The 20,414-nt window shown below is 37.5% G+C and overlaps 1 protein-coding gene across 5 annotated transcripts in view; it reads right to left on the reverse strand.

The window, feature by feature from the left end:
• The window catches only part of CADM2 (cell adhesion molecule 2), a 997,699-nt gene that overhangs the window by 197,846 nt on the left and 779,439 nt on the right, over positions 1 to 20,414 (reverse strand). For all 5 annotated transcript variants that reach the window (XM_081138746.1, XM_081138747.1, XM_081138744.1 and 2 more), the window contains one exon: positions 19,997 to 20,146. In XM_081138746.1, the coding sequence (XP_080994872.1) occupies positions 19,997 to 20,146 (150 nt within the window). The remainder of the gene's footprint in view (positions 1 to 19,996; positions 20,147 to 20,414) is intronic.

Below are 20,414 nucleotides of genomic sequence, written 5' to 3' on the forward strand. Positions count from 1 at the left end.
ACTCAAACATAAAATCCCCTGATGTAGTTAGCTATGCTTGTTCTAATTTGTGTTGTTCAGAGCCTGAGGAATAAGCTAAAATAAATGGGATTTGAACATAATGCTTATAATACATATCTCAGGCCATAAAAAGTCCCTCCTAAACCAGCCCAGGAAGTAGTAGATTGTTACTCTTTGCATTTGTCTGCTGTTGTTACATTAATCGAACTACCCCATATAGAAATGGAGACCTTCATTTTTAGAACTAAGAAAGATAACAGTCTCCCCAAAAGCAACCATCATCAGTAAGTTCAGTTTCTTTCTCAAATGGCTAATTAGAAGTCACCTGGAATAAGTTTGCCTGTTACCTGAACTATACTTGCTCCCAAGCTTTAGCTGGCCAGCCGATAACATGTATTAATGCCACTTTGCTCATAACAAAATCTTTTTAAAGATATAAACTCTGGAGTCAATAGATTGATACTTAGTTTCATGTAAAAGGAAGATAGCTTTAAAATGTCTTTTCAGCGTTAGTCATGCAGGAGGAATTGTCTTTGAAGTTTCCCTGGCCCTCTTCTTCAGCGCACAACATAAATTACTCCAATTCGGTTTCTATTACCCTCTATTCCAGGCCCATTAAATCTTTCCAAATACATATTCTTTATGTCACACACGTACAGTGAAACTCAAGGCCCTTTTTATCATAGAGTTAAGGTGTGCCACACACTGCTCTCAAACCCGGAGAGTAATTTCCACATTTTCAAGCAACAAATTAATCCTGACCTCCACTACTGACTCTTGAAGAAGCAGCCTGACCTCCAGGCCTTGATCAGTTTGCCTCTAAAAATTTCTAATTATTGTTAGCAGGCAACAGAAGGTAGAAAGAATCAGAACCTGAAGCTATATGTGACTAAAATAACTTCTCTTCTTTCACTGGAATAAATTATTATCTGCACCAGTAGCAAATGGTCATTTTTACAATCATGCCTTCTGGGCTTTTGCCTGTCTGTTTTCAGCTCACCGCACTAAGAGAAGATGGACTTTGCTTAGCAAGTTGCTGCCCTCTTTAAAGGGAGTTTTCCCCTTTTCACCAGAAAGTTATTTAAATAAGAAATGATAAAAGGTTAGATTCTATCCTATGTGTCAATCCCTTCATTACAAGTCATTAACATGATTTTTATTCCATCTAGCATCTCAAAACTAAAATTCTTTTTTTCCCCCAAAACTAACAATTTGTAGGCAATTATGGCATTTAAAATATTCCTGTATGAGAGCAGTAAGGAAATATTTTCTGCATTGAAGGTTTTAAACACAGTGCTTTTACAGGCAGGACTTAACTAGAAATATGAAGATTTTCAGCAGAAATAAAAGGAATGGCATGAAAAGACCTAACTAAAGGGAAAATTCACTAGAGAGAATGTGATATACTAGGATTAGCCTAAACTGGGTCTGTCTTTTGTAAGAAAGGGATATATCTACCTTCTATCTATTTATGGATATATATTAATCTTGCTCTAGATACAAACATGGTCTCTAAGATTCCCTTTTGGAATTAGCTAAGCAAGTTCCAATGTAATAAAAGACGAAGCACATAAGGCTCCTTAGGAAAAGCCCCAACTATCACAATAAACAAACAAAAACATCAAAATTATCTTAAATACACTTGCTCTACAGAGGGATCAAAATTCACTGAGAATTTAAACTAAGAGTTTTTGTGCCTCTGCCTCACCTATAGGTTCACAGCTCCCAACACAGCTCTTGACACTTCCAGTCTGAAAACTGCGCTGTGAGCTCGACGTCTGGGCAATCTTCGGTTATTTCCCAGTAAACAGTGATTAACCAGATAAGGCCAACAAGTCGGAAAAAAAATGTACAGAAACTGTTCTCATAGTAGCTACCTCTCACACATTTCAAGTTTTAAAGTGTAGCTTTTTAAAAGCTATCAAAAGACGCCCATCAAAACATTAATCACAAGTCTGGGATGAAAAAGAAAAGGCAATCCCAGAAAAAATACTAGGGCAGTGGGCAGAATTAAGCTTTTTTTTTTTTCTTTTTGGCCTATTTCAGTCTTGATGTCCTTCAGGTTAAATATGTCTCTAATTTTAATTTCTACCATCTTAGTGTGATCAAGAGACCATCACACCCATGATTTCAACGTTCACACACATGCACTCATGTGGACAGCACACTCCCACACACCCACACACTGGATGAGTATCCAACTACCTCGTTTTAATTTCTTGGATAACATAGCTAGATTTCAGCTGCGTCAGTTACGAGCTCTGTGACCACTAACAACTTACCTCACATCTCTGGGCCTCCGTAGCCTCAGGTTGAAAAGATTGTGTGAGATGTCACTTGTGAAAACTCAACACTGTGAGTGATGTACAGAATCACCCTGAGAATGTTAATTCCATCACTATCCACCCCCGGCCAACTTTCTTTTCCCGTAAGAGAAATGGGGAGAACCGAGCAAGAAGCATTTAACCCTGCAACTGAGGCCTCGGTTATAAGCACTCTGCTCCCCGTGTGTCCGATAATTCATGGTGTTCTAAGGCATGTAACTACAAACTGACTCAGAACTCGGGTAACGGATCTGAATCAGGAGTAAATATTGATGAGTACAATTACATCAACATCCTTAGAAAAACAGCTGCTTAATAGAGTGGATCAGAAATAAGACGACAATATATTAAAATAACACAAACCCAAAATACGAAATGTGATTTAGAAGCAGAAAGTGGATTATTCTGTCTATACCCCCCAAACCCATCTGGTTAGTTCATGATTTTTTTTTTTAATATATCTTTATTGATTTCAGAGAAAGGAAAGGAGGGAGAGAAAGAGAGAGATAGAAACATCAATGATGAGAGAGTCATTGATCGGCTGTAGCCCGCAACCCGGGCATGTGCCCTGACCAGGAATCGAACCCCGATCGCCTGGATCCTTGGTCAATGCTCAACCGCTGAGCCACGCCCGGCCGGGCTAGTTCATGATTTTTGACTTGTATATATCTTGGCTGTGCTACAGTCAGTTTTCTTAAGAACATGTAACTAAAATCTCTAACCAATTAAAGGTCCCATAGCAATCTTTTATTTGCTGTGGTATTTGTGTTTATCATAGGATAATATTTGTGTTTAGTTTGCTTTTCAGAGATTTATAATTCTTAAAGATGGATAGCATAATGTTTATGAACATGAAAAGATCTGAGTATACAGTAAAAATTACTCTCATTTTAAACAAAGTCAAATGGGAAAATGTAAGTAAATACTAGGTCTGTGGTATTTTACTTTTTGCTTTAAGAAATCTTTGACAATCATAGCAACTCTATTTTGGGGCTTTTGTTTCCTTAATAAGGAATTTGGAGATGGTTGGTACAGCAGGACTATAAAATTTCCCAGTAGAAACATAGATTTCTTCATATGGTTAAATGTATTTGAGGAAAATATAGCACAGAGCATTCAGCTTTTTTCTAAACACATATTAAAATAAGCTTCAGGAAGACTCTCCTTTTGAAACATTTCAAGTGAACCTCTCTGATCAATTGTAGTTAGGAGCCTCTGGTCTGATTCCTACACAATAAAACAAATGGAATTTTCAGGATGATAAAACAGATTGAAATTAATTATGTTTTCTATGGATAAAACAATTCCCTCATTGCCTAATTTACTGATAACCATGTGAATTTCTAGAGAACATTTTATGATTTCCTTCTTAAATTTTTTTTTATATCAGAGAAAATATAGTATTTCTATGGCTCTACACAGCCCGTCATACAAACACAGTATACGTACATTGCTTTATGCACCTAAAGAAATAATAAAAATGCATATTTTGGGAAATGTACTAGAAATGAAATGTACTAGAATTTAGATAGCCATATAATTTTCTACTGAGTCACCACCCACTATCACATTTGTAAGAGATTGCAATTTCCACAAGCACTGCTGGAGGGCTATCAAGTCTTTATGGTCATATATTTTCATATTATGTAGTCAAAAATGATTATTCATTTACTTAAGTGTTCAATTTTATTCAATAAAAAGAATGATCTCAATGAAATCTACTGTGATTTCCTTAATACTCTCTCCTTGAGGTCATTGAAAGAGGTAGTATTAATAGTGCTCTCAGCTTCCCTGTGCAATCTCTAGCCTGCGTATATGACCTTCATTTGGGGGTCAGTTTGGTAACCTATGAAATTAGAATTTTTTGCATAATCTCTGCACCACAAAGGCTTCCATAGATAGTTCCTCACTATGCTTATCTCGGGATCAGAACGTTACAATGGTATTTCAATTCTAACTCCACTTGATTTGTAACTGCAGTTGATACTTCTTTAAAAGTGGCTGCTAGCCCAGCCGGCGTGGCTTCATGGTTAAGCATTGACCTAGGATCCAGGGGAACTCGGTTCAATTCCCAGTCAGGGCACATGCTTGGGTTGTGGACTAGATCCCCAGCAGGGGGTGTGCAGGGGGCAGCTGATCAATGACTCTCTTATCATTGATGTTTCTACCGCTCTCTCCCTCTCTCCCTCTCCCTTCTTCTCTCTGAAATCAATGAAATATATTTAAAAATAAATAAAAGTGGCTGCTAATTTTCAAGGAGAGGCCCAATTCCCCAAATGTGTTAAACAGAGCTCTCCATTTAACAAAAATAAAATTCTTAATCTATATTTTGAGGTGGGTTAATAGCCTCTTTCATTAGGATAAAGGAGCACACACTGAGCATATCTTTCTGCCATCTGAGTAATCAATGAGCCGATACGGTTGTAAATCTTCCAGAAATTCCCTACGGGTCACTTCAAAGACAAGTGTTTATTCCTCTCTGCCCTGTATTCTTCATTCCCCACTATCATTTAGTAACTGTAGGGGAATCTCTTCATGTTGCAATTTGGAGAAAGAGAGACAACGTCACACTTTTTCTTAACAAATTCAGCTATGAAAGCAATCCCTGCTGTGTGCATTTCTGCTAATCATGGAACAATAGATGATACAAAATCACCGCTCACCGCTCACCTTGTGTACTGTGAGCTCATCCTGAGGTTTGTTGGAAAAAACCTCTATCATTATTTTCCCCATATAAATTCCCTGGCCTTCCCATTCTCAGCCCCCGTTTATTCCCATGAGAGGGCGCTGTGATCTGCTGGTGAGCAGAGGCTGTGAGAGAGGCCACAGGGCCTAGGATGACATCCTTCCTCCAAGCCCATCCCTGAGCTCGTCTCTGCTTTCGGATCCTTATATGCAAAACCGGCATAACAGTTTATCCGCTGCGACTACTGTATGAGTTAATGCTTTTCAAGCGCTCAACTAACAGACTGTCCACCCTCTCCTTAGTACGTCCTACGTGGAGAAAAATGTGCCAGACAAGAATAGATGAGCCACATTCCTTGAAAGCTCCCAGCAGTCCCAAACTGCAGCAACTGGCACTGCTGTCTTTTTAAGCCTATCTCAAAACCCATCTCCTGTTTTGAGTTTTATTCTGATCTTCCTAATTTAATACATTTTTTTCTGCCTGTGCTCTGACCACTCTCTATCAATTTATTAGTCTTTTCTTATGGAAGATATTCATATTATAATTACATGTCTCTGTCTCTGTACATCTATATGTAGATACATAGGTATAGATACACAGATACAATTCTCTGTAAGATTTTTCAGGTCAGATAAAGTGTTTTATTTATCCCTTTTTCCAACTACAGATTTTCTTAAAGTAGAGAATATAATTATTTAATACAATTTAATATTTGTCTTAAATCAAATGCCTACTCATTGGTAGGCACTTTTCCAAGATTATAGGTCATCTTAACCACACCTCTGCAAAGTAGGCTCGGTCTCTACTTCATACACAAAGTGCCAGTTACAAACCGTTTATTACTTACCTGCAAAGAGAAAACTATAGAAGTTGAGAATAAATACTTAGAAACTTTTATAGCAATTTGGCATTGCTATGGCTTCCAAGTGTTTGATCTCTGTCAGCAAATTTGGCTTGTGGCTTAAGTTTTAAAAAGCAATGGCGAGCTACAATGGCAGTGAAACACAGCGGAGCACTTAGACTAAAACGCTAATGCAGAGCATAAACCAATGGACTGCTTTTTTCATCAAGAAAGCCTTGCTAGACAAGAAAAGTATCAGCCGAACATCAAGAGTCTTAGTAATGTAATAAAAATTGTGAATCGTGTTAAAGCTTAAATGCAAGATTGTTCTCTTTCTTATATGATAACATAGAGGTTGTTTATAAACAATGTGACTGCATACTGAGGCACAAAGGTTACAGACATGAAAACTTATGTTGAGAATGTTTGAACAACAGCAAAAGCTCTTGTTTATACAAGATAAGAAACCAGCTGAGGAATTTTAGATATGTGAGTTAGAGAGCTAGCCCTCCGTATTTAATAGTCTGATACAGTTGGTGCCGTTAATGATCTCAATACTTCTTGCAAAGAAGGAAGGCAACAGGTTTTGCAATGGCAGGTAAGCTCAAAAGCCAAGGCAAAAGTTAGAAGCTTGAAAGAACAGAGTTTCTACAATTATTTACGCCATGATCCATAAATTAAGTACAATTATCAGTAAAGTATGTGATGATCTTGACATTGAACATTTGTAAAATGTCATTAGAGACCATTTTCCAATACTATAGAGCATTTTGAATGGTATATTCCATCAAAAAGGTCCACATATAGAAATTCATTGATCCTGAATCAATTTCTTTCATCAAAAAATGTATTTAACTCTAACTATACAGGATAAATATAAAACTAGCTGCTAATGAAGGATTGAAGCTGAATTTTAAAGATGCAGCCAATGTGCCCCATTTCGGATACATATTAAAAATGAATTCCTTAAGATTGATGAGATAGATTCAAAATCTCTTCTCCATTTCTGTCAACATACTTGTCTGAGACTAATTTCTCTACTCTGACTGCTAGTGATATAGGGCATGGAGACAGTTTAGATTCTACATTATTTCCTGTAAGAAATGCTGTAGTCAGTCCAAGGAGACTGGATAAATCAACAAGCGAGCAGCAAACACATGCATCACATTAAAATTTAAATAATTAGTATAAATGATGTTCATTCACAGTGTGCATATGGGTTTTTTAATATGAACAATTACTATTTATTCTACAACTTTTTGTTAGTTCTGATTACAGAATAACAAAAAGTTGCACATATGATAATTATCTGTGTTATTCCCAATACAACCACACTCAATGAATACATACAGTTTTATAATTCTCTTTTTATATGTTTTATTTTTATCGAACCTAATAATAAAAAGTTGATACTTGCATTTTGTATACTTTATTATTTCACTTTCTAATAATAATTTTTTTTTTGTACTTTACAAAAGCACCTATCACCTGTGTTTGAGTTAGAAAATATAGTGGCCTGCACCACAGGTGATGCGAGAAGTACTGACACAGCTTCTCTGTCCTGAATAAGGTTCATTGTGTGCTGTGGTCACTATTGCAGCTCCATACCTACAGCCTTGTGCAGAAATTATCTGTTGCAGAGAAAGAACCTAAATGGTGGCAAGAAGGTAAAACAGGTCCCAGTATGAAGTGTGATGTGTTTACCTTAACTCCCTCTCATACAACAAAACAAGCAAGTCCTCTCTTTTCCACGACCTACAGAAAAACTGGACTAGGCCACGGGAAGACTAGGACCGAGGGAGGGTTTTGCCTTATGGTTCCTCTTGTTCTTCCTTTTCTTGTCCTTGCCCAAGGAGGGAGGATATTTTTTCCCATTGGTTTCTAAAGAGCATGGACCGGAGGGGGAGGGGAAGAGAGAGAGATAGAGAGAGAAACACTGATGTGAGAGAGACACATCGATTGGTTGCCTCCTGCATACACCCCAAACTAGGGTGGGATTCAAGCCTGCAACCCAAGTATGTGCCCTTGACCGGGAATCGAACCTGCATCTTTCTGGTTTGCGGGCAGGCACTCTAACCACCAAGCCATGCCGGCCAGGGCTCACTTTGGTAGCCGGGAAGTTAAAATAAGAGTAGGGAGTGGGCGGTTCGATCATGTAGTAAGTTGTAGGTGTTCTCAGAAGCTTTCCTGGATGCCTGGGGCAGGCATGGAATTGAGCTCCTGCCACTCCCATGGCCCTCAGGTAGAGGCCACTTCAATAGCAGACTCCCTGGTGCCTGACCCTCCCTCCCTGACCCTGATGTCTCCCTGAGAAAGAAGACAAAGCCCCCTCCCCCCAGGCTATTCAGGATTTTGAGGGTGAACAAGGCAGGGAAGACCACACTTGGAAAGGATAATCTTATCCACATACTTGTGTGATGAAACATGTATGCAGAGAACCCCAAAAGCATTGATCTACCTCTGACAGGGAAAAAAAAGAAAGCCAGAACGCATGCAGCCTAAAGATTGCAGGGCAAATATTAACCTGAGTCTAGTTCTATCACGACGTATTTTTCAGAATTATTCTGTAGGCCAAGCCTTGCAATATATAGAAAGCTGAAAACTTAAAGAAAAGGTAAATCTTATTTAAATTTGTGATTCAAATGCTTCTTCTCCCTCACTTCCTTAACCTATTAGTGGTAGCTTCCAGGACTCATTCCTTGGACCACTTGTGCCAGATCCTCTTGGGAACACCATCCAGCCTGGTGACACATGCCCACTCTCTAAGATCTTCCAGTCCCTGGACTCCAGACTCATATGCCCAATTGCTTATTATATAAGCCCCTCTTGTACATTTAACAAGCTCAGTGTAACAAGGCCAAGTCCAAATCTTCCCCCTGCTCAAAACACTCTCGTGGTTTCTCATCTTTATCGGACAAAAAGTGAGAATCCTTCCATGACCGACAAGCTCGCGCCCCCCCCCCCCCCCCCCCGCACATACTCCCCATGCCCCTCCCTTCCTGCCCTCATCTCACCTCCTCTCCCCACCCACCCTGATCTTCATGCTCTGCTGAGCCCTCTTCAGACAGGCTCAGGGGGCTTTCACCTCAGGCCGCTCCCCTGCTTGGCTCACTGCCCCACCCGCAGTCCCTCTTCTAGCCCTTCATTCTCTCAGACCTTATTTGAAATGGCACTTCTTTTATCTCTTTCTTTAATTTTTCTTTCTTTGTAGACTCCATCACCATTGCACAAAATATACATTTACTTAAGGTCACTTTCTTCCCACTTAACTATAAGGTGCATGAGGGCAGAACTTTCCTGTTTGTCTTTTTCTCTCTGCTGTATCCAAAGCTCCCAGAACAACTCCTGGCAAATGGCAGCTCAATAGATGTTACCGAATGAATGACTGAGCCTTAACGACTCTAAGGTGCATGTAGTGTCAAACTGTAGAGATATAGTAAGTGGAACATCTACTAATTATTGTGAATCTACAATCTTAGGATCCCTTAGAACCTGAGAATTGTAATTAATTTCAATTGTCACACCTTCTCTGACATAAATAGATGGCAATGCATTCATTATATGAACAATCACATGCCTACTCATAATTAGGTTACTTTGCTCCTGGTTTGAAAACTTGAAATTAATTTTTGGCTGCCTGACCACATTCCCAAGGCCAGACAATTCCTTGCTTGAATACCTTTCAAATTCATTCTTTTTCTCTATTTCCTTAGTTTTTATTTTGGTTCCGGTCATCATCACATCACCCTAGGGATGCTAAAATCATTTTTATCTTCCTTTCACCTCTCTATACTCAAAGCCTCCCTTCCCATAGCAGTTGATTTTTTCTCTCTCTTTCATTCCTCTAATTTTAAAAAAAATTAGCCCTAGCCAGTTTGGCTCAGTGGTTAGAGCTTCGGCCTGTGGACTGAAGGGTCCCAGGTTTGATTCTGGCCAAGGGCACGTACTTCGGTTGCAGGCTGGATCCCCGGCCCAGGTCGAGGTGCTTGTGGGAGGCAACCAATCAACGTGTCTCTCACATCGATGTTTCTCTCTCTCTCTCTCCCTTCCACTCTCTCTGAAAAAGCAACAGAAAAAATATCCTTGGGTGAAGATTAAAAAATATATATATACTGTAGCTGATATGCTAAGGCAGGAAACAAAAGTAGAACTATGGTTGTTAAAAGGCAGAAGCATAATTATTTACAGAACACCACTACAACTAGTAAAAGAGTATTTAGTGAGGAGGTAAAAGAGAAATGTACATTTTCACGTGTTAGATATCCAGTCACTATATAGAGGGGACCAAGAAAGCAGTTAAAGTAGCTGCCAGCATCAGGGCGCCGGGACTGATTGTCATTCTCACTCTTTGCCACTCTTTGTCACAGACTCGGTGGCAGCACTGAGGTGGGAGAAACTCAACATCTCTTTATGAAACTCTCACTTCAGGAGAACTCGCACTCAACGTACAGAGGAGAGAGGCAGAGAGGGGAGGGTGGAAACTCTTCCTTTCCTCCTACGTTTTCTCCTGAGGTGCTTTCTCGCAAAGCCTTTAGCACAGCAACTTGGCCTCCAAATAAGAAACCTTCCTCACGCTTCGCCTTCAACAGTTATACACCTAGGAAACGGCAGGGCTGAGTATTAACTTTTAAATGCAGGGTCTCTGCTTCAGGTTCCATTAAGGAGAAGGCCTGTTTCTGGATGTAACTCACACACAGCCACTTTCAGTCAGAAGGGCATTTAAGATCTCAGCTTCCTGTTAGATAGAAACTGCTTAAGATTTCATGGCAGACTTTTGTTTTGCTTTTAATTCTGTTTGATATTGCAGCATTGGTTTTCCAACATTTCAAAAACCTCAAAGAAAGGCTTCACCCTGCAGGCCTGGGCATAGCAGGTGGTCTTTCACAAATCATCGGCCTCCAGGGGTCTACAGGCTGGACTGAGGCTGTATATAATCAGTCAAGGTCAACTCAAGATCACATAGAAATCCTGGTGGAACTTGGATTAGATTGCAGCTCCCCTGACTACCAAGCTTAGAAACTTCACAAACCAACTCACCTATAACATAAAAGTTCATGAGGTAAGATTTAAAGTTACAAAGAAATAAAGGACTAATAACAGTTATCCCCTCTATGGAAGAACACAGTTACTAGTCCCCAGCACAGTGATTCTCAACCTTTTCCATCTCATGGCACACATAAACTAATTACTCAAATTCTGTGGCACAATAGAATATATTTTTTGGTCTGAAAAAAACATAAGTATAATTTTGATTAATTCACACTGGACAGCTACTGTTGTGTTGGCTGTTGTCATTTTTTTATTTGACAACCTAAGGAAAAAGCGGTCAGTGCCCCTGACTAAATACTGCATGTTTTAAAAACTCTTGCTGCACCCCAGTTAAAAATCACTGCCCTAGAAGATATTTATATCACAATGCACTATTTAGGAAATAGCTCATTCAATCTTACTGCATACAATTTTTGTCATTAAAAGGCAGGGTATATGTATATGAAGAGGCTTTGAAAGTCCAAAAACAATATGCTATGTCTAGGTTCATATTACTACCATTCTTCCAAAACTACTATCATTCTTTCTAAAATATAAAAGTGAATGTTACAGAATGTGCAGACCAATCACTCTGCATTTCCCCTCCTATTTGCCATTTGTACCTCCGTCCACTTACTAAGCTCATTATAAATAAGTATAAAGCCGAGAGACTTAATTCTTATAAACACCCACACTTCGGTATTAAAGTAATGCTGCCTCCCTACATTTCACCAGAGCCAAAAAATACTCATTTGCAACTGTTTCCCAGGATCATGCAAAGGAGTTTGCTGGTATTAAAGTAATAATAAATTAAGGAAAGTAGGGTACCTTCACTAATTTATAACCATTCAGTTCACACAATATAAAACAACAAATTAAAATATTTATCAGGAACAGGTGTATTTCTAAACTGCAATATTTTGTCTGAATGGTGAAGAAATGATACCTGACATGGCATGGGGGAGGAAAAACACTCAGTATTTATAAATGTTGAGGGAACAAAGTGAATAAGTTGAAAAGTGGATCACATTTGTTAACATTTTAACTACAACAAACTCATATCTAATAGCTTTTTAATTAATATGGTCATCAATGAATGGCCATGTATTTTTATTTTTACTTTTTGGTATTTGGACCAGTATTTCCAAGTTTACTTATAAAAATAATGCTTCTTGGAATTAAAAAAAGAAGCTGCCCTTATTAGTATTTAAGTAATAATATTTGAAATAGAGTTTTCTTATTCATTTTGTATTTTATGCTAATGTTATTTTTATATAAAAAATGTATTCTGTCAAATAAGAAAAATGTTCTGAATAGATGCTACACGCCAAACCTACTGAATGGGACCTTTATTGAATGTAGAAGATGTAAGTTATGGTGACTGCCTAGCTCAGTGGCCACAAACACCTAGTTACACCTCAAGCACAATAGAGGCACCTACTGCTCACCAATCCATTTCTTGCTCCTGGTGTTTTGAATCTAGAACAGAGAAATGCAGTGAAATCTAAGTTTCTTAGTATAATAACCTTTATGTCCGTGTACTAGGGCTAAGTCAGCCCTTAAACTCAAAAGCTTCAAACTCAGAAATCGGTCCCATTTCTACAATGTAGATTCACCACTGGTGGTGAAAGCACCCTCTCAAAGTCTGGTGTAAATTACTAAGAAAAACACAGAATGGACAAAATCGTTAAAAATTAAAAAGTAACACTTTAAACACTATGATATATCTAAAATACAATTAAATTAATGTGAATCAAATGTATGTGATTACAAATAGAATTAAATTGATAGGTTATGTACAATATTTTTTGATACTGTTAAAGGTTTTCTTACACTTACTAAGGCACTGCAGTAATAATGTTATTTTGAAACTTACTTTTAAAACGTTGAAATATTTTCAGTTCTTCAAGGTCTCTGTGCTGATCCTGATTAAAGGGCTATTCACATAGAGACCATATCAGTATGTCACCAGAAAATCAGGTCCTTGTACAGTAAACTATTACTTCCCATATTTGACAAATAGTACATAATAGTTTATTTATAATTATTTCTTTAAAGAAATTTATTTCATCAAAAAGTCTGTTTTCAGTCATGTATATTTTTAAGTCTAATTATTTTTTCATAGGCTCTCAATTATTTGGAGTATTTTGCATCCTCTACAATGAGACCTATTAGGTAAGAAGCACAATGACAGTTATCTACCTGTCTAATGTTTGACCATATACTTTCCCCTATATCCCCTCTACCATTCCTAAATATAGACGATATATGAAAACCTGCTACTTGAGGGCAGGATCCACGTGTTATTTTAGTAGTGCCAATGCCTGGCATAATTCCTGAAACATAGCAATATTTCACAAGTATTCATAGAAGTGAACTGAAATTGTAACCTGGAAATCTTTTACATCAATTATATTTAGATATTTATAGGTTAAGGACACTTAGTGAAACCTACGTTCTTTAATAATTTAACTCCCAAATTGGAGGATATGAAATATTACAAACGATATTGAGGCATTGCCCCAGAACCTGGTTATTTTTGCTTTTATAAAACATTGCGTTGGGAGATGGAAGTAGATGGCACAGTAGTGGTGACTGTCCACCCAGCCCGGAAACACGTGACTAGAAGATAAAGAAAATCTAATTTTAATAGTAACGAGGTTTCTTTCAAGTAGCTCTACTAAACATGAAATAAAAATTGTTTAGTAGAGTTACTTGAAAGAAACCTTGTTACTGAATTAAAAAATGTAAAAAAATTGATATATGCTGAAAGCATCAGGCATATTACATGCATATACATATATGCAATGTATATATACACACATATATGTAATATATACGTGTGTGTGTGTGTGTGTGTGTGTGTGTGTGTGTGTATGGCTGTGAACGTCAAACTTCCAAATCCTGATGCTGTTGTAGCTTAACCTATCATATAACCAATAAAATTTATAGTATATATGATTATCTTTATGTTTTTCCTGAAATTGCTGGCCTCAAACCACACTGGCATAAAGAGATAAAGGTAGTAATTATATTATGTATAACTGAAGATTTTGCTTATGCTTTATGAGAATTTCCAAAAAACGCTTTATCATTAACAGCTTAAATGAAAGGAATTTATTTAAGAAATCTATAAGCTTACACTTGAACATATATACAGGATGTCCCCCCAAAACATATACACACTCTAATTGAGCTGATAGCTCAATTAATGTTTCTTTCTTTTCAGATTTAACCCATTGGAATGAATGATTATTCAAAGTGTATAGATACTTTTGGGGAAACCCTGTATATTAAATGTTAAGGACATTGAAAATTTAATGTTTGGGAAAAGTCTGCATTGTTGCAACTTATTTCTCCCAAAAAGAACCAATTAAAGCTAGCTGTGAGCATCGAATTATACAATGTATTCAATGAAAATTACCTTTACTGGAAACTAGAAGGGAGAAATATCTGTCTACATATGGTATCTTGTGCTGCTTATTTTCTGCTTATCTGTCCAGATTTATTTTCTTCCCTGCCCTGGGAGAGTAAACTACCCCAGGATAACCTGACCTATGCTTTTCGTTTGTACTCAGCCCATCGAAGGCATTGACAAGAGATCAGAAGGTGGGAGAAAAGAAATCAATTTCCATATTTCCACACTCTATTTCCAACAAGTCGCAGCTTCTAACTGGAAGCCTTCTCCCTTAACTGCAGCTTTTGCTCCCCCACTGTCACCCTTTCAGGCCCAAGAGTTCAGTGGTTTCTACTGTTGAGAGCCCCTGGGTGCTGCATCATCTTGACTGTTTCCCTTAATTATGACTGTATATCTGTTAATAGTGTGTTCTTTCTTCATTAACTCACATGTATCATTTATTTCCTAATGGGAACCTGATTCATACTTAATCTGTATGTTTTGCTAGGAAATCTGCTAAAACATATAAAATGATTGCTGTATAATGGGATTGAAATATGAGATGTGTTCAGAAGATCCATCAAGGAGAAGTCACCTTTGGAATTTCCACAGGAAAAGTAAAAAAAAATTTAAAAATCCAAAAAGCAATAAAATGAAGTCCTTATCAGAATGACATAGCATGAAGTTAATTAGGCTTATAAGAAAACTCAGGTCTCACCATCGTTTTCTCATTTACTACTCAAGTTATTAAAATTTGCAAACTTTTATTTCTTACATAAAATGGGAACGTTTACCTTAAAGGGTTGTTGGAAATCCAATAGAAAAGATAAACATGTTGAAAGTTATTTAGAAATTGTAGAGTATTATGTAACTGTAAATTGTCATCATTCACTTCATATCTTTGTTATACATTATATCTGAATTTTTCAGAAAGCAAACAGGGCCCAGCTTCGCGGTCAGGGCACATGCCTGGGTTGTGGGCTCATCCCCAGTAGGGGGTGTGCAGGTGGCAGTGACCGATGTTGATTCTCTCCCCTCAATGTTTCCATCTCTCTGTCCCTCTCCCTTCCTCTCTCTCTCAAATCAATAACAGCATATTTTTTTTAAAAGCAAAAAGAAATCTAATATTGGCCACTTTAATACCTGCTTTTTACCGAGTTGATCTTTAATATTTTTAAAGCCTGTCAAGTTGATTGAAACCAGCTGTGAGGATAGACACGGTCGGGGGCACTGGGTGGCATGCAGCCAGGAGAGCCTGTACCTCTCTGTCAGGTCATCTTATTTTTCTTCTCTTTATCACTCCTTGTTCTAGGACTCCTTACTCATGTTTTTCCTCTCCTGTTGTTCCTAGTATTAATGTAAAATTATCAGCAGAATGATTGGATAATTAACACTAGCAATTTTGGGCTATGCCCTTAATAAAATTTTATTTTCATTCCTTCAGAAATAAAATTTCCTTCAGCTAATTTTTGTGGATCGTGGAAACATCATTCAAAAAAGCAAAAATTCTGTGAAGAGAAACATCATTTAAAAAAGTAGTGTTGCTTACATTTTTATATAAAAACAAATACAAGCACACAGAGATATGTCTATTGAATGCAAACACTGGATATGTTTGTCCAAAGTATTCTTTGCCAATAACAGGAAGGAACTGAAGTGTACTTTCCTGAGCATTAAGTGATCAGACTGTACACTCCAATTGTTTTTTCCACACCTGCTGAGAAACAGATGCAATGATCTAATTGATTTTTTAAAATTCTATTGCCAAATACCACAGAGCATCCGTGTGGTGTTTCAATGACCTCGACTCCCTATACCCACTCTATTTTAAATGCTTCCTTACTATTTATAAAAGATGCTGTAAGATTTGTATAAAAAGAAAGAAAAGAGGGCTATAAAAAGTGAACGTTGCCTTAGCTACATCTGTTCGAGGTCCCTCTGACCCATAAGAACCTGCAAATTTTCTCTTGATTTTATTTTATATTTACATTTGCAGGGTGTTATAGAAAAGGCTTCATCCAGAAACTATGCAGAAATAAAATGGAATTGTAATTAAATATCTACTTGGTAGGTTCATTATTTCTGGTGTTCAGGTTCACACACAATAGATAGGGAAACTATTAAAAATGCCATTTTCTGGTCCAACTACCAGAACATCTAACTTGGTGGGGTATCGATGTGCCCATTTTATTACTCTATTGTTGGTGTCAGAGGCAGAATTAGAAGGCAGATGACTCCCTGTCTCCCGTCCTACAATGTTCCCATAAAAGCTGTGCAATTTAAACAGCCAAATTTTACTTACTGAATATTTGATATATATTTTATGATGACCTAGGGCTTTCTCAGTTAGAAAACGGGTATTCCACCACAAGACTGTAACTGGGCAAGGTCTACGATGGCATCTCAAGAGTGAGTCAGCATCTAGAAGAGTGCTTTCTAAACCAGTAACCACTGCTGTCACGACTGAATGCTTGAAATGTGGCTGGTGTGACTGAGAAACTCAATTTGTAATTCTATTTAATTTTAATTAACTTAAACATCTACACATGACTGCTGGCTACAGAATTATTCTGCACAGACATAGGATCCTGCCATCATCATCGGAAACTCTCCTGGGCATGCTGGCTCTAATATATCCTCTGTCTAACTCTAGGTCTGTCTTCAAGCGTTTGAAAGGAACTACTGCTCTTGAACTAAAAGGCAGCTGCCAAGATCAATGGCAGAGGCCACCTGGGTTATACGTAAAGTGACCTGGTCCTCAAGTGCCTTTGTTCTCAGGGGCATTCTGGTTAAAGCTAAGACAGAGGCCATGACTGAATTCAGATCCCACCCCGTCATTACCAGGCATTAGCTGAATGTCTTCGGATCAATTTCCTTGAGTTTTTGATCCCAATTTCTTCATTTGTAGATGGCAAAACTACTGATCATGTTAAATGTGCTCAAGGTAGCAAAAGATTGAATTCTCTGCCCTCCTCCATATTTTACCTGAGTGAGAAATATTGCAAAACTTGTTTGATTTAGCCAACTCTCCCCTGGACACCTATCTCCCTTGTAAAGAGATCCTTGAATGGTCATATTTAACTTCCCTGAAAGAGGCTCTTAGGAAAGGGGCTCAGCTTAATTCTTCTTTACCTGGCCACCAACTGCCCACCCACAGCATGCTTTTCTTTGGCTAATAATTCCAAGTAAACAAGAAATGCTTTTCCAATTCTAATTGGACCAAGGGACTGCCATCCTGAGTGTGTTGTTTTTCTTTTGTTCAGCCCTCACAGCTAGAATCCTCAGAGCCTGAGTCTCCAGGTAGCATGACAGGCTATTCAGAATGGGTCTTAGAGCTCATACTGGCAGCAGCAATATTAATGAGAAGCACTTGTTCTGTCTTCTGGGCAGCTTCTCTCCTTCCTTCCCCCTTCCTTGCCTCTCTCCCTTCCTTCTCAATAACCTATGTCAGTACAGCAATCTAAGCTTAGGGACACAGAACTCTTATGAGAATTGATTTGCTTAACCCAAAGCTTCTCAACCTCAGCTGCACTTTATAATCATTTGAGACACAATTAGAGCACTGTGATGCTGCATACCATGAAAGATTTTATTTGGAAAGCTCCCGAGAACAACCAGCAACATCAGCTGAGACAGAAATAAGAACCGAGCCATGAATGAAGCCTTTAACCGGAGCAGCCACCTGTAGGAGCTGGTGCCATCCGCGATACAGACAACCCATCGTTTCTCTATTGTTCTGAGCAGGTGTTGCTTGTACAACACATGTGAGATACTCTAGTCACACTCATCCATGCTTAGCTTCTCCACTTTGGCTCTGGCACATTATAGCAAGTTTGTTTGCTCAAGATAAGCCTTAGGATTGAGGCTCAGCAGGTAAATGCACACAAAAAGACAGTGTGGGGGAAATTCTGATATGGAATCTTCAAGAAATGGGTTCATTTTCAAACTCTTGCATTTGATGTACATCACTGATCAAGATCCCCTCTGCTAAGATATCACATAGGAATTGAACCAAGGACTTGTGAGAATACAGACGTGTTGGATTGCCGTTCATGAAAGGGTTTCTTTATTAAAAGCTTTCTGCTATTCTGTTGCAATTGGCAATTAGAGCCATAATAAAGTTATAAAAAAGTATAATATTGAAAACAGAAACCTGCTATATTACACACACACACACACACACACACACACACGCACACTAGCTTGTTCAACATAAGTCCAAGCTGTATAGCAGTTGGGATAGGAGAAATGAAATAAAGCAAGTACTTACTTCAACAATTCATATAATCAGGCGCATCATTATTTTATAGCAGTAGGATGCAGGAATATATTACTAAATATCACAAATATAACATAATGGCTTTTCTCACTATAATTATCCCTCAGGAAAAAAGGGGCTGCCTTATTTCCAAGTCTTTGCAAATCTTGCTTTACAAGTTGTTTTCTATTTGCTACAGGAAAGATGCATTAGCTTGAAATACCCTGAATCAATTCTAGTTTCAGACATTCTATAGAGGTAAAGGCATTTTGTATAGATTCTGTTTTTGTTCCTGAGGATTTGACTTTGCAGATGTAGATGTCACTGAAAACAGAACTCTCAAAGATCTCCTGTAAAAAGCAGTACAAGTGGCTACATGGTGGAGATAATTATTATACTTCTGCCGAATGAATGAACAACAAAGAATGTTCTAATATAATTATAAAAATGTATAGTTGTTGCTTGGGACAAATTTGTCATTGATAGTATCTACACTTTCAAAAAATGCGCTAAGTGAAATTATTTAATTAAATGCAAGAGTAGAAGAATTAAATATCTCTAAATTAATGTTTTATATTTAAATATGTGCATGTAATCAAACTGATAAATTCAATAGCATAACTATAGCGTGTGTCCCTCAAAAATGTATACACACTTTGAATAATTATTAATTCCAATGTTTGTTTCTTTTCAGATTTAACTCACTGGAATTAATAATTATTTAAAGTCTGTATATATATATTTTTGGGACACCCTGTATATATGTGATTGTTCCATGAAATTCCTAAAAGTCTGTTTTCTTTTGCTTTATATGATTGGGCAAATGAGAGACTTCCTTAAAGTTGGTATAGTCTTATATTTGGGTATACATGTTGGGTGTATGTATATATTTAGATATTTATTTACGAATACCTGTAATCAATACTAAAAGAAAAAACAGGTTGCTAAATCTCTGTGACTTCTTGCTTATGTACTTAATTTTTTTTAACGAATAGAAGTTCATTCTTTGGAAAGCAACATAGAGCACTTGATTAGGGTGAAAAAATAAAAACCTGCAACAAATTCCTCCAAAGATTGTGAAGGAACAACAGAAACAAAAAAGATGTGGGTAATAAAAGTAACATATCACAATATCAGCAGTGAGGGAAAAATATCCAATCTATATGCAACGCAGCTACAAGAACAAAAGAATGCGGTATCTAGATAGGTGATTGTGACAAAAAGGCATACAGCTATTTTTGAAACAGAATTAGAACTGTTTATATTATTTAAAAGTTGACACAGGTTATCTTCAGTGTTTATGACTCCGGAATGGAAGTGTTTAATATTTAACCTGTTTAAATACAAGCAGCCACAGTTTGGTAATCAAAAGGAATGATTTGAATCATCTCAGAAAAATAAATTCATTATAATTAGGATATTTCAGAATATGATTAAAACATTCAAAAGAAAATGTATTCACCTTTCTTGTCATCAAAGTACAGAGTCTGCTGAGCTGGATTTGACCACTGGAGGGAGGTGTTATCATTTTGATCAACCCTGCAGGTCAAAATCGCAGTTCCTCCTTCAACGACTGTTACGTTCTGTGTTAGTGGAAACTGTCCTTGGCTGCCTAAAAGGGGATTGAAGAAAATGCTGATTTAGTGAAAGTTATGAGTAACCTCCCAAGAGCTTCACTGTGTTTAACTTCTCACTTCAAATACAATTTAAACTAACCGAACAAAAACAAAACTATATATCATGAAAAGACAAAAATAACTGAAAATCCTTAATCAGAGGACAATAGTTTTGACATAAAATTAAGACCACCCCCCCCCTTTATATTCTCTCACATGTTCCAGAAAACCTTCTTTTCCTCCTAGGTGCACATAAATATTTAT

The sequence above is a fragment of the Miniopterus schreibersii genome, assembly GCF_964146895.1.
Source record: "Miniopterus schreibersii genome assembly, chromosome: 5".
Classification (NCBI taxonomy): Eukaryota; Metazoa; Chordata; class Mammalia; order Chiroptera; family Miniopteridae; genus Miniopterus; species Miniopterus schreibersii.